This window comes from Podarcis filfolensis (assembly GCF_964270895.1).
Source record: "Podarcis filfolensis genome assembly, chromosome: 6".
NCBI classification, from domain to species: domain Eukaryota; kingdom Metazoa; phylum Chordata; class Lepidosauria; order Squamata; family Lacertidae; genus Podarcis; species Podarcis filfolensis.
In genome coordinates, this window is record NC_139609.1 from 18,667,910 (window position 1) to 18,682,837 (window position 14,928).

At 43.4% G+C, this 14,928-nt stretch overlaps 2 protein-coding genes across 4 annotated transcripts in view; one reads left to right on the forward strand and one right to left on the reverse strand.

Moving 5' to 3' along the window:
- LOC310765406 (complement factor H-related protein 5-like) overlaps window positions 1-14,928 on the forward strand; it is a 316,979-nt gene that overhangs the window by 181,347 nt on the left and 120,704 nt on the right. The window lies entirely within an intron of this gene.
- F13B (coagulation factor XIII B chain) lies at window positions 183-14,323 on the reverse strand. Of its 3 annotated transcripts, none has more exons than XM_083620314.1 (11): window positions 14,198-14,323; window positions 11,871-12,071; window positions 9,458-9,643; window positions 7,486-7,662; window positions 7,156-7,332; window positions 6,314-6,493; window positions 4,598-4,831; window positions 3,056-3,262; window positions 1,857-2,039; window positions 959-1,169; window positions 183-459 (listed from the first exon to the last, which is right to left on the reverse strand). In XM_083620314.1, the coding sequence occupies exons 1-11, from the start codon at window positions 14,259-14,261 to the stop codon at window positions 456-458; spliced, it is 1,824 nt and encodes a 607-aa protein (XP_083476440.1). In that variant the 5' UTR covers window positions 14,262-14,323; the 3' UTR covers window positions 183-455. The 3 variants fall into 3 exon arrangements, with proteins under 3 accessions (XP_083476440.1, XP_083476441.1, XP_083476442.1); XM_083620315.1 differs by having other exon boundaries at window positions 11,871-12,067; window positions 14,198-14,287; XM_083620316.1 differs by lacking the exon at window positions 11,871-12,071 and having other exon boundaries at window positions 14,198-14,297.

Sequence of the window (14,928 nt, forward strand, 5' to 3'; positions counted from 1 at the left end):
TCAGCAAAAACATCAAGGAAGACCACCATGCTGCATTGCCAGGCATTTCTGGGTCATTTATTGCTAAATTATATTACTTAAAATGTGTATGATAATTATGATTAGCAGTGGTTGCATCAAATGTGGAATTTGTATCTTTGCATCAATCTATATTGATTTTTGTTGAAATGTAAACGACTTAGTTTTTTTTAATACTGTTTTTATTTATTCTCATGGTACAGAAGATAAATTTTGAGAAAACAATTGTTACAACAATAAACAAGAAGTAACTTGTCCTGATAAAATTATAGGTGTCTTATGAACGTCTCCAAATGATGTTCTAAGTTGAGATCAGCAGCTATCTCGATTAGTCTTGTGCAAATATACAGCAGATATACAAAGTTCATATGGGCAATTAGCTTGCAACATGGAAAAGAGTCCACGAGCCAACCAAACATTATTTATTCAGCTCCCTTTTACCTAAAAAAAAAATATGAAACCAAAATACCCTGAAGTCACTCAAAATAGAGACATGGTAAACAACAACAGCTATTACCAACAAAACCTGATTTGAGGCATAAAGATGCAATAGGGAGAGCCATTTTGCTCCATTAACCCTTAAGAAAAAAAGGCTAGGGAAAATCTATAAGCAGCAATTCCATCCTCACAGATAAGTACTCAAGTTAGGCGCTTGAAAAATTGTATGTCTTGAATGAACCCCCAAGTTGAATCCTTTCTACAAATGAAGATCTAGCACTTCAAATACAAGGTTTCTAAGCTAACATACACTTTCCAAATATACTTTTCCAAATATACTTCCTGGTATAAGTTTGAAATATGCATGAATGAATTTCTTCCATGCTTCACAGGTAGTTTATCGTACAATCCTAAGTAGGTGTACTCAAAAGTAAGTTTCACAGGGTTCGGTGGGGGCTTACTCCCAAGGCAGCGTTACACAATTGCGGCATCAATTGCTTACCCCCTAATCCGTACACATTGTGGATACAACAGTTGTCCATTCTGACACTGTGCTCTAAAATCAGATGCTGAACTTGAAGGTGAGCTGAAGTAGTACGCTTTGCACACAAACTCAACAAATTCTCCATGGAGGAAATACGGCCGATTGTCAAAACTCCATCTTAGATCCAAGTGATTCTTTGCCATCTCTTCTGCTGATAAGGTGCACGGCTCTTGGAAAATGAATGCAGTGTTAATATTCTCATGGCACGACTTTAATTAGAAATGTTTGCTTTTTTCTGATCTATGTACTACAACATTCATTAAAGTGGTCAGTTGTAGTTTTAGTCAACAAGAGGGATGTGGGTGGTGCTGTGGTCTAAACCACTGTGCCTCTTGGGCTTGCCAGTCAGAAGGTCGGTGGTTCGAATCCCCACAACGGAGTGAGCTCCCTTTGCTCTGTCCCAGCTCCTGCCAACCTAGCAGTTCGAAATCATGCCAGTGCAAGCAGATAAATAGGTACTGCTGTGGCAGGAAGGTAAATGGTGCCAGAAGTGGTTTAGTGCTGCTGGCCACATGACCCAGAAAGCTGTCTGTGGACAAACGCCGGCTCTCTCAGCCTGAAAGCGAGATGAGCACCACAATCCCATAGTCACCTTTGACTGGACTTAACCGTCCAGGGGTCCTTTACCTTTTACCTTTTTAGTCAACGGCAATCAATAAGTTACTTTCTGCATGCTCTCCTCCCTGAGCTATGAGCCGTCCCCTTCTATAAAGCCTTACATCAAGTAATGCTGGCTTTTCCCAGCGTTTATTAGTTGAGCAACACCAGACAGAAGCAGTGGGCAATGAATCAAGTTAATAAGGCATTTTCCAAGTTGTCACTATGCTGGGGGGGAAATAGCAACATAGCACAGTACCTATGCAAGTTGGTGGGGTAGTCCAATGACCCATGGAACAGGACACTTTCCTAGAACCTTGCAAAAAATGGTATTCATGGCAACTATACTCTACTGATGAACCATGAGCATAGTCCGCTGTCAACAAGCCCATGACGACTCCATTTTTTATGGAAGGTGGAGAGCCACAGCTTTCGTCCGGGTCTGCAAAATGAGAGCAATGTGTTTAAACAGAAGAGAGAAAGTGACCCTAAGAAAATAGTTTGCAGGACCAATTTGTGGCACCAGCCTTCTCTTCCCAAGCCAGTTCTGAAGGAACACTCTTGGAGACATCTTGGAGTGTGTGTGTCCGATTGCTGTTTGTTCCGATTCGGTGCTAAACAGCAGATTTTCCTGGGCAAAGCAGCAAAGAAAATTCCTCTCTTGGTCAGGTTTAATAAGAAACGAAGCAGAATCGTATCATACAAATGTTGCTAAACTTTTGTAGTCAAGGGCTGCACTGACCAATTGTCAACCCTCTGGGCTCTGCATGACAAAGTTGCAGTGGCCAATTTTTCTTTTAAAAAAAACACATTTAGGGGCTGGGGAGGCACAAAAACATATTGGCATCTCAGAGGAGAGGTCAGTAAAATACATAAATACATTTTTAATTTTAAAAATAACCAATATTTTTAAAGAAAATAAAAAATGGGAAGTGGTGTGTGGTGTGTATGAGAGCAATCCGTATCTCCTTTTTTTAAAAAAATAATTTTAGTTTCATTAAAAAAAACACCTAACTAAAATGGACAAATTTGGAGTAGCTTAAAGGGTATGAAAATGTTTTGGCATCAGAATATTACAGTAGAGAACAGATAGGAACAGTCATATAGATAAATAAAGACAGATACTTTGCGGGAGATTTGAGGGAGCCACAAAAAAATGTATTGTGGAGCAGACTGAGTGCTGTAGATTAGCCATCCCTGGTATAGTGGGAAATGCACTGAGACTTGGAGTAGTGAAATCTGGATTGAAATGCCTTTTTCAGTGAAGTTTACAGGTGCACCTTATAGAAATCTTTATGTATCATACCGATCTACCACACAGGGGTTTGTTAGGAAAGTAAAACCCAGTTGTGCCATTCTGAGCTTCTCTGAGGAAGAATGTTGTGCAAATAGGATTCAAACTGATAGAGCACAAAACTGCAGATCAAACATAATGGGTGGAATTCAATGTAGTGTTACCTTTTGAAACACATTTGGGATATTTTAACTCTCCCCGATTGCACTGCGCCAGCAACTGAGCATCGCCAGTCGATGGTGGCAAAACGTATCCTGGCTTGCACACCAATTCAATAATGTCTCCATGTAGGAAATATAATTCTTCTTCCAGGTTCCATTTCATTTCTACGTTATGATTTCTGATGTTTTCTTCATTGACCAAACATGGTTCTGCAGGGCAAAGGTCAATAATCAAGTGGCTTATACCAGGAACAAAGAACACAATAACTGGCATCCAATTATTCCCTCACATAAAAGCCTATCTGACCCAGAATGTTGATACTGGGGGGGGGGGGATATCCTAAGCTGCTAGTCAATATGATCTGCTTTTCTCATACTATTCCACCCTAGAGACACTGACACAATCATGCCTGATGGTCAGCACTCTGCACGGCTTACAATAAATAAAAAGCACAGTAAGACATCAAACGTTAAAAACTTCCCTATATAGGGTTGCCTTCAGATGTCTTCTAAAAGTCATATACCGTATTTTTCGCTCCATAAGGCGCATCTGACCATAAGGCGCACCTACTGTTTTTGGGGGGGGGGGAATTCAAGAAAAAAGATATGCGGGGGTTTTTGCGGGAGGTGGGGGAAGTGAGAGAGCCTCGCTTTGCCCTTTCCCCACCTCCCGCAAAAGCCAGGGATAGCCGCGCAAAGCCTCCCCAGGACAGCGGGATGAAGGCTCCCTGCTCCCCTGCGGTGGCTTCGCGGGCTACCCCAGAGCCGCTCAGGAGCTTGTCAGGCTGGCGGGGGAAGCCCAGCTTTCCCCCACCGCCATTCCCAAAGAGCAGGTCGGGGCTGGCAAGGGAAGCCCGGGTTCCCCCCCCCCCAGGCCCAGGGAGCACACATTCGCTCCATAAGAAGCACAGGCATTTTCCCTTAGATTTTAAGAGGGGGAAAGTGCGTCTTATGGAGCAAAAAATACGGTAGTTTTTATTTCCTTGACATCTGAAGGGAGGGGATTCCACAAGGTGGGCGCCACTACCGAAAAGACCCTCTGCTGGGTTCCCTGTAACCTCACTTTTCACAGTGAGGGAATCACTGGATCTCAGTATCTGGGCTGAATGATGCTCCTTCAGGTATACAAGGCCAAAGCTGCTTAGGACTTTAAAAGGTCAGCACCAACGCTTTGGATTCTGCTTGGAAATGTACTAGGAGCTAATTTAGATCCTTTAAGACTGGTGTTTTATGCAGTGCTTTTTTCTGGGGGGGACATAGGGGTACGCATACCCCTAAACATTTTGTGAATCTTTGTATGTTTGTCCATATACTGTATACCGATTTGAACTATAAAATGGTGGTTTTCTTGTGTCAAAATGAGAGTACCTCTACTGTAAACATTTTTTAAAGAAAAAAAGCACTGGTTATATGGTCCCAGCAGCCTCTCCCAGTCACCGGTCTGGCAGCCGCTTTCGGGATTAGTTGTAGTTTCTGAGTCACCTTCAAAGGTAGCCCCACAGAGAGCACCATGTAGTAATTCCCACATTCTCCTCTAATACTTACCTAAACAAACTGGGGGGGTTGTCCAGTTTCCTTGGACACAGCGAATTGTGTTAGGTCCGTCTATCAGATGGAAGGGTTTACATCTGTATTCCACTACAGAACCAGTTTTGTAGCTTGCCAGTGAAGGATTGATGTTATTAAAAATAAAACTGTTTTCAACTATGGGTAGGGAACTGCAGCTCCCTTCAGTTTGTAAGCCGTGATGAACTTCTGTGCTTCCTGTCCTGCCAACATCTGAAAAATAAAAAAGGAATGGAAAGAGAAGTCTTTTCATTGGCATCCATGCGTTTTATCAAATAATCATACAAACGACACTCTCAACTTCAATTTCCTTCTGCAACTTTGCAGTTTCCACTTTGTCATGTTGAACAAGCATTAAGATTAAGTTGTGTGAGGTTCTGAGAGACAGTGGAGAAATTTCAGAATTCACCCACATCGAAATTCCTGGGTGCTGGTGCTACAAGTCAAGCTCCTTATCACGGAAAGAGGGCAATTCTGATATTTGTGAATTCCCACATGGCATTGTCTCATCTGCACCTCTTGCCCTAATGTACTGATTGACATTTAGCTATCCACCAGATTTTGTACTTTTTTGAATGTTAGAATGTAGCTCCTTTAGTTTTTTTGTGTGTGGTTGTTCATATATTTTTAATGTATATACAGTTTAAATTTTATCAATGTTTAATTGTTTTCCCTATGTTTTTAGCTGTTCTTATTTTTATCTGTAAGCTTCCTTGACTCCCTGTCAGGAAAAAAGGCAGGGCATAAATAAATACATAATAACAATAATAATAATAAATACTGGTTTGTCAATAGTTCCGTAGTTCATACAGAAAGACCCTTAGTATTCTATATTCATGAATTAATTTAGCCTTTTGATAAAAATAGGCATTCTCTCAGCTGTTGATGAATGTGAAAGGTATCCAAGATATGCTTATTTAACTGGCTTGAGGGTTTTTTTGTGCCATCTGAAAAGAAAACAAAACAAAACACTTTCTTATCCACAAATTGGACCTTAGGCCGGTTTGAAAAGAGAGGTGATACTGGTGGTTATTAGCTCCTTTAGTTAAGAATGCATCGAACTGTGTATTTTGAAAATTCATGTTTAAATATGCATTAAAATGTTGGGAAGATTACAGCACAAATGGAACAGAGTTACGGATAAAAACTTGTGAGAGTGATAGGGACCCAAGCAGGCATGTTTGCCAATCCCTAATAGGACTGTAAAGGATGCTCCTTCAAGGCAAATGAAGCACAGCTGAATTGCCCTGTTTGCCCTCATCCTGCCCCCATCTGCCTGCCTTCTTCCTCACAACCTGTCATTGGGTGGGCCAAGAGGAGGAGGAAGAGGAGGAGCTTGGACTTGATATCCCGCCTTTCACTCCCCTGAAGGAGTCTCAAAGCGGCTAACATTCTCCTTTCCCTTCCTCCCCCACAACAAACACTCTGTGAGGTGAGTGGGGCTGAGAGACTTCAGAGAAGTGTGACTTGCCCAAGGTCACCCAGCAGCTGCATGTGGAGGAGCGGGGAAGCGAACCCGGTTCACCAGATTACGAGTCCACCGCTCTTAACCACTACACCACACTGGCTCTCAAGAGCGTGTGCTAAGGGAGAGGCTCCAATTCTAGGTCCGTTCTCAAAAGCTCTAAATTGACAACCTTCCAAAACGTAAGGATCTTTTAAATCCCCAGTATCCAGTTTCACAAGACAACTGACCGATGCATTTGGGAGGCGAAGTCCACCTGCCATTCTCACATCGGATTTCTTCGTCTCCTGCAATTTGAAAGGGATGCTCACACTCCAAACGCAATGTGTCTCCATGGCGGAACGTTCTTAAACTGGTTAGCACATTGGCGTGAGGGGGCTGAGGTGGAGGAGGACACTTGTTTCTTCTTTCTGGTTAAAAATGGGCGGAGGGGAAAGAATCAGGCTAGGTTCTATAACATCATACAATCCTTTAGAAATGCCAGCATTGTATGTTTGGAAGAGTAACTCTCCTCTTGAGTAAGAATAGCTACTTATGATTAGCTGGACAGGGGATTTCTCATGTCTCTAAACCACAGCTGTCAATGTTTCCCTTTTTTAAGGGGAATTCCCTTATTCCGAATAGGATTCCTCACAAGAAAAGGGAAAAGTTGACAGCTATGCTCTAAACATAGATCAGGGTAAAACAGCTTACAAAATCAGGGTTTATTTGTACACATTCCTCTTCCGTTAAATTCAGCAAATCAATAAAAGGCAGCTCTCACTCCTTCTCCTCGAACAGCAAAAATCGAGAAAGGATGCCAAACTGGCTTTCAAATAGCAGAAAATTAAATTCATCAGTTTTCAGAAGAACAAGCAGTTCAAAAACCAAACAACTCTGCTACATAAAGACATGTAAACATTCAAAGTCTTTTCATCAGTAAAGCTTGTTCTTCCCATTTTTCAACATATATAAAAGAAAATCATTGGCTGTGGTACTGATATTATGGAGGGACAGAGATTAAAAGAGGTGGGGGGGGAGCCTGTTTTGCAGAATACAGAAAATCCCTAGCTCCAGTGTCATGATGAATTACCTTCACAAACTGGAGGTTCTGGGTACCAGCCAAAGTAATAGCACTGAATTAATTCTGACCCCTTTAATGAATAACCTTCCAAGCAGAAGAACTGAACCACATTTCCTTCTTCGTAGCTTCCCTTGCTGGGATTGACGCCTCTGTGTTCGACAGGACTCAGTGCCGAACATCCCAATTCTAAGAAATGCAAGAATGAAAAAGAGCAAGGCTTCCATTTTCCATTTTTGAAAATGCCAGGTCCTTTGCCTGAACTTTTGCTTTAGCCCAAGCAAATGTTGTATAAGGCAAAGCCAATACAGTCGCAGAAGAAGCATTAGAAATTCAACATACTGGTGCATTTGGGTGTCAGGGACCAGCCTTGAGGCTCACAATGTGCTTCTTCCATTGTGTGGCCTCCTGCTGTACGATATCCGTCATCACATTCATATTTGAGCTTTTCCTTCCGGCTGAACGTTCTCTGGGCTGTGTGGTAGCGGCCATGCACCAGGTCTGGTGCTGAGCACGTCTCTTAAAAACAAGAAGTGGATTGATGTCTTCAGCATGAAATGGCAGAGCAGCCAGATGGACATTGGGAATAAGAAAGGAAGCGGGGGGGGGGGGAATAGTGAATAATTGCAGGCGTACAAGAACAAAACATTTCGTGGATTTATTTTGGGTTCTTTTTTTCAGGCCCTGAATGATCTGGGAGCAAAGTATAACTGGCAGGCGAGTGTGCAGACAAACAAAACAGGTGCAACACGATAGGATCAGCTTGGTCTCAGCTGATCTCGGATGATTCTTAAGGCCTCCATTTGTGGCTGTAGAGGGCAAGGCGCAATCCTACTTGTGTTAGTTCATATTGGTGAACAACATAAATTTAACATCAGCTCAAAGTAAGTGACTCCCAACTGGGTGGAAACGCAGTATAAAAACACATTCCCATTAGCTCCCCAAAACTGTGCGGCTAAATCAAGTAAATTTATTCGTAATTGTCAGATTGCATCATTTAAACCAACCACTTGTATGCATTATGCTCACATTCCCTCCTTGGCTCCTTTAGCCAAAAGTAAGTCGTATTGAGTTCAATGGGACTTACTGTCAAGTAAGAAAGGACTCAGCTAGACTGGTAAAAAAAAAAGCAATTTATATGTGCGATATAACATTGTACCACTAGACAGTGGACGTGGAGTCCCATTTTTCTCTACCTGTTTTCCCTGTTTACAGCGTTTCAAACTGAAAGGCTTCTTTGATGTGACTAGATCCAGCCAAAGTGTACATCGAACTACAGTCTTAAATTGTGACATTCCTGTCAATTTGTGGTCTCTTGTGTCCCCTAACTCTTGCTGCAATCACCATATGAAACAAACAAACAAAAAGGATCCCTTGCTCTTTCCGGACAGCTCCTTTTGCAAAGCGAATTCATTTAAAAGGGACTTTCGCTTTTAAGACCTTACCAATCACATACAGCAGTGAACATGCCCCTGTTTTCTGTGCCATATTTCTCGTGGAGATTGCTATAAACACTCGCTTGGTTTTGCTGACAATGCAGGGAAAAGAGCAGGCTGGCAGCTCCCTCTACTGGCAAGCTAGTCCAGTGATGCAAAATAATAATAATAATGGACGCAATGATGCTGAAAAACGTCCTGGTTGCCGTAAATACCCAGTTTGAGGCCCCAACCCCCTACAAACACCACCAATTTAAAAAGCACACTTTACAAAATATTAATTTTAAATGTCTTTCCATTTTAGTTGTATTGCACAGGTGCAACAAGGGGGAAGCTAACCCTTTCAGATTCCTCCTTCCAGCAATTGTCATCTAGAAAATGCCACTGCACCAGGCTGCAGTTACTTAGCTCGGATGTGCAAACAGCAACTATTTTCACTTCTCTCCTTAAATGGTACTAATTCCAGCTAGTCATTTATAAGAACTCTGTAACTAAGAATTAGTGCCTGGGTTTACTTTTTCTTCCCTCCTCCCTTCCAATCTCTTTTCCTTTTGCGCGATGTATTTTTTTATTGCAAGCCTGGGCTATCAAATGACTCATCTTGGTAAGCAGATCTGCTCCCCTCCAAGAAAATTCAAGAGCTAAAAGGCTTTTCTTGAGAATTCTGCTTCCAAAGTGCTTTGTTCTAGACTAGAGGTTTTGTGCCCATCTACAAATTCACTTGAAATAGCCATACAAAAACAAAAGTCCTTATCCAAGGTTAAAAAAAAAAATCTCTGCTGGATGATCACCAAATACATCAGGTGAGAACTTAGCTTTCAACCTTAGGAACAACTCTTCAGGTGGGGTGGGAGGGGAAATATTATCTAAAGCCATACCTGTTGTTTCTGTACACTGTGGCTGAGCTGACCATCCACCTTCAAGACACTGTATAGTTTTATCCCTGGGACCTCCAGGAATCTGATAACCTGAATTACAGCTGTATTGCAGTTTCTCCCAGATTTTGTAGGACATTTTCGTATCCGAGAAAACACCATTCTCCAAGGCGGGTTTGGTACATTTCTCTAAACGATCAGGTGTGTTGAATGATAAGATGGAGAAAGCATTAGGCGATCCCTTCATTAACACATCTAGGTGGCATAGAATTTGTACTGATGGAAATGACCAGGAGGCACTCATCTTAACATGCCTATAGCTCCATAAGCTACAGTACCCAGCAGAACTGGCCCAATATATTTGGGCACCCAAGGTGGACCCCCAAATGGCATCCTTCAGAGAAGGGGTGAGGGAAGATCTACATCAGGGACAAGGGAGGGAGAACGATTGACATTGGGATCTGCTTCCTTAGTGAACCCTGCCATCTGAGGCAGTTCCCCCCTTCCCTTGACCTCATGGGTAAGCCGACCCTAGTATCCAGGATGATTGGGTGCCACAAGCAGGGCATCATATAGTACAGGAGACGAGAAGATGAAGTGTACTGTAAAGGGACCCCTGACTATTAGGTCCAGTTGTGACTGACACTGGGGTTGCAGCGCTCATCTTGCTTTATTGGCCGAGGGAGCCGGCGTACAGCTTCCGGGTCATGTGGCCAGCATGACTAAGCTGCTTCTGGCAAACCAGAGCAGCGCACGGAAACGCCGTTTACCTTTCCGCCGGTGCAGTACCGATTCATCTACTTGCACTTTGACGTGCTTTCGAACTGCTAGGTTGGCAGGAGCAGGGACCGAGCACCGGGAGCTCACTCCGTCGTGGGGATTCGAACCGCCGACCTTCTGATCGGCAAGCCCTAGGCTCAGTGGTTTAACCCACAGCGCCACCCGCGTCCCACTGAAGTGTACTGTAGCTCTACTTAAAAATGTAACTTTTTTTCACCTTTGAGCACCTCTCTTCTTAGCCTTCATTTCTTCCTCCCCCCCTTTGGCAGTAGCTAAGCAGAACAGAGCAAAAGGAGTCTCTTACCAGTTAGAAATTTTAATGTTCATAGCGAGAGAACAAAGAATCCATTTCTAGGAATGAAGGTCTCCCACTTAAGGATTCCACTCACTTCCCCCCTTGTCATTCAAGCTACTTCCGCGTCTTGCAACCTGATCTCAAAACCACTGTGCTTTCTGTGCTGCCACCTTATCTGCTCTCCTTGATCTTGGGCTGAGCGGCTGAACACCTTCCAGCAAAAGGGAGTCTGTTCTCTCCCTCCCAAGTTCATCTTCTCCTAGCTGTTCACCACCCAGTTCTTCCCAACGTCGGTCTTCTGAACTATGTCCCTCTGCAAACCACTGTTCCAAATCTATACTATCCTCCTGCTCCTGGGAAGATTCAGGATCCTGAGCAGCAGCAGGGGAAGGGCAAGGCGCCCACCATTCCTCCTCAGTGCAGCCCTCCTCAGCACGGTCCCTGACACTATATTCAGAAATCCTTTGCAGGGATGTGGAGCTGAGGATTTGCACACTGCACTTTTCCATAAGGGGATTTCAATGGAAGCTGCTACTCATAGCTGTCAACTTAGATTTGAAAATAAGGGACCAGCAGCCTCAAAAATAAGGGATCAGCAGCCAAAATAAGGGATTTTCCAAGCACAGGTAGGTTCAACTTCTGAGCCCCTCCGAGCCAAAGGCAGAAAGCCCAGCCAGCAGCCAAACAAAGCCTCAAGCGGTGGTTCCCACAGCGCAGCAACCCGGCAAAGGGGATGCAGCAAGGAAAACCACCATCACCTCTCTGCTGGGAAGCGCTGAGCAAAGGCGAGTCCCCAGGCAATGTGACCGATTTGATCGGCACAAGGCATGCAAGCTCCACCCCCCCCCAGTCGTTCTTAGACTCCTTATTGGGTGAGCAACGCAGCCAAGCAACACAGTTGGAGCCTCCCTCCTCCCTGGCCGGCAGGGAGGGAGGGAGAGGAGCTGCTTCCTTTGAAACCCGGGAAATTTAAGGGACATCATCAATAAGGGACAGCAGCGGGACACGGCGCTGGGATAAGGGACTTTCCCGCCAAATAAGGGACGGTTGACAGCTATGCTGCTACTTTGCATGCACGAAATGGTGTGTGCGCATGGAGCAACTTCCCCGCCAAGAACGTAATGGTGAAGCAGCAACTCCCTTCTCACCAGCTGATGAGCGGAGGGTTCACACAGGCGTGTGCATACCATCGAGTGACATTGAGCAGATTAACAGGTGGGAAGTGGCTAGGGTAATACAGCCTTATCGGTCAAAATTGGCGCGAGGGGCATCGGTTCCCCACCTCTGCTACATGCAAAAAAAAATCTGTTATATTTGGAAAGGCAAATCACATTGACTTACGGTAGCATTCAGGGACTGGGGCCCAGCCTCTCATTGTGCAGTTGATCTTTCCATTTTGACTTCCACTTTCTGTGGTATAGCCAGGCAAACAGAAATAGGACAGCTTCTCATCTTGCTTCATTGGAAAGTAATAGTTTTTAAAACTATAGTAATATGGGGCAATATTTCCATTTTTTATGCTCGGTAAGTCACAAAGCCTGCCTAGAAGAAATGTTCAGTGGGAGGTGTTAATTATTCAGCGTACAAACACACTTTAGGAAACAACCTGGAGTCAAATTCAGTTCAGGTACCCCTAACTGCAAAGGGGAGCGATCTGAAATTCAGCAGGCAGCCACTGAGAAAAGAGCCCTTTTTTGGAAGGCACTCTCCAAGGAAGCCCACTTTATCCAATTGTTTAGTTGAAATGTGCCTATTTCAGTAGTAGAGTGGCTGACGCATTTTATTTAGATTACGCGTCCTGCACAGATGTGAGCTTTTTTTAATTACAGTGGTACCTCAGGTTACATACGCTTCAGGTTACAGACTCCGCTAACCCAGAAATATTACCACAGGTTAAGAACTTTGCTTCAGGATGAGAACAGAAATTGCGCCGCGGCGCCGCAGCAGCAGTGGGAGGCCCCATTAGCTAAAGTGGTGCTTCAGGTTAAGAACAGTTGCAGGTTAAGAACGGACCTCCGGAACGAATTAAGTATGTAACCAGAGGTAAAAAAAGGTAAAGGTACCCCTGCCCGTACGGGCCAGTCTTGACAGACTCTAGGGTTGTGCGCTCATCTCACTCTATAGGCCGGGAGCCAGCGCTGTCCGCAGACACTTCCGGGTCACGTGGCCAGCGTGACAAGCTGCATCTGGCGAGCCAGTGCAGCACACGGAACACCGTTTACCTTTCTGCTAGTAAGCGGTCCCTATTTATCTACTTGCACCCGGGGGTGCTTTCGAACTGCTAGGTTGGCAGGCGCTGGGACCGAACGACGGGAGCGCACCCCGCCGCAGGGATTCGAACCGCTGACCAAGCGATCGGCAAGTCCTAGGCACTGAGGTTTTACCCACAGCGCCACCCACGTCCCCTTTTATTATACCACTGTATAATAAAATGTTTCTGGTGTTAAAAGTATCAACACCTTCCAGTCACGCAGAATGAGAGCTTTTTTCAGTCAGAACTCACCAGAACTCAATTCTGGCACCTCTCAGATGGGCACCACTGTCATTCTAAGAGATGGTGGTTGGATTTTTTGAAAATCCAAGCACATACTCTCAACTTGATCACCCTTCAGCTGCACGCTTATTGACACGAGAGTCAAAAAGGTTTGACTCAGAACTTTAGCTTTGTGTGAAGGAAACGGGGTGTTTCTTTTTATTTGGAGTTTGCATTTATTTATTTAAAATTTTGTTTTATTTTGACAAATAATAATAAATTAGAATAAAAGTGTGCACCCCACCACTGAGACCATTCCATTGTAACTATCCAACCTCCCAAATTTTCAACACCTCTTGCGAGTTTGACCCCTTTCCACTTTAACAGTACAAATTCTACAAAAACCCTCATCTCCTCAAAATCACTTCTCCTGCATATTCCCTGTCTTACCTTAATGGCACATGTTAATGTATCGTTAATAGCTATATCCCACACCTCTTTATACCATTCTTCCATTTTATATTCTGCTTGCCCCTTCTACTTCCTAGCTATAATAATTTGTGTAGCTGTCAATAAATTTATGAGTAAGTCCTTCATAGCCTATGAACCTTCTACCCCATTGTAAATTGATAATAATGCTACCTCTGGACTTTCAGTCAGCAGGGTTTGTATTTTTGCACTTGGTGTCTGCCTCTTCAACGTTACCTTTTGTAAAACTAATCACGTTTTTTAAATAAAAAACCTTACCTTTGCAGAAGCCATGCAAAACATCTCCAGCAAGCCATCTATATGCTTGGTAATTTTCATTCAGTAATGCTCTCCACCAATTCCCCCAGAACATACATTTCAAGGTCTGGTGCTTTTGACTTCCATAGCAACAACTAGGCTATTTGGAAGGGAGTTGTAGCATAAAGATTTGGAAGGCACCAACTTGGGGAAGACTGGTATACTGGAATGGTGCATGCATATATACATTGGCCCGCATTATTATACGGATAGATTTCTGTTTTTTTAAATTACAAAATAGGGAAGAGAACATACAGATTTTATACTTTTTAAAGTATATTGAATCAGTTCATTTTGATAATTTGTGGGCATTTATTGAAACATACTAATTGCAACTACCTCTACAAAGTGGAATACATAAGCCAGGTTTTTTTAGCATCCATAGCAAAAAAGGATTCAGTGTTTTTACCTTCTGCAAGACAGTCTCCCAATATAGCCAATGTAAATGGGAAAATCCAGTTCTTATATCCCATCTTGAGTAGTTCCTGCAAGCTTGTATTATCCCAACTGCTTGTGATTTACTCAGGACATTTAGTTACTCATTTATCAGGAAAGCCCCCCTGGTTGTTTCCACAGTGTTAAAGTTTATTCTTTTAACAGAACTGTGTGTACCTATCTCGTCCCTTGGCATCTCAACAATATTCCTGCCTGATAGGCAGGTATGCATCTGGTAGAACTGGCTCAGAACCTAAAACCTGAAACCATAGATGGCCAATGTGGACTACAACTCCCATCATGTCTGGCTGGGGTTAATGGGAGTTGGAGTCCAAGAATATCTGGAGTGCCTCAGGTTCATTGTTGCTGCTTTAGCTATGCTGTTTCAGAGAGGAGACCAGAGAATGAAAAAAGAAGCAAAATGATTTGCTGATGGGCAATGAAAGATTGATTTCCACCAGCATAAGGGAGAACTCTTTAGAAGTCATTTATCGGTGGTATTTTACCCCAGTACATCTGGATCATGGGTAAAGTATCAGGATCCCCTTTGTGTTGGCAGGGAGCAGGGGTCTTATTGGCACGTGCAGTAGAGCTGTGCTGAAGTTCAGAAATTTTGGAAACAAGTATACAAGTATACTACACTTGTAGGTAAAAATGATCTTGGATCCTAAACTATGTATTTTGTCTATTTTGTCTATTTTTGAT

What these genes read in the sequence shown, in the direction of transcription:
- F13B (XM_083620314.1), bottom strand. Translation starts at nt 14,261, where the DNA reads ATGGGATATAAGAACTGGATTTTCCCATTTACATTGGCTATATTGGGA. An exon ending in GGGAGACTGTCTTGCAGAAG is followed by an intron (nt 12,072 to 14,197) that starts GTAAAAACACTG and finishes CATTTCTTCTAG; the next exon opens with GCAGGCTTTGTGACTTACCG. An exon ending in TTCGCCTCCCAAATGCATCG is followed by an intron (nt 4,832 to 6,313) that starts GTCAGTTGTCTT and finishes TTTATTTTTCAG; the next exon opens with ATGTTGGCAGGACAGGAAGC.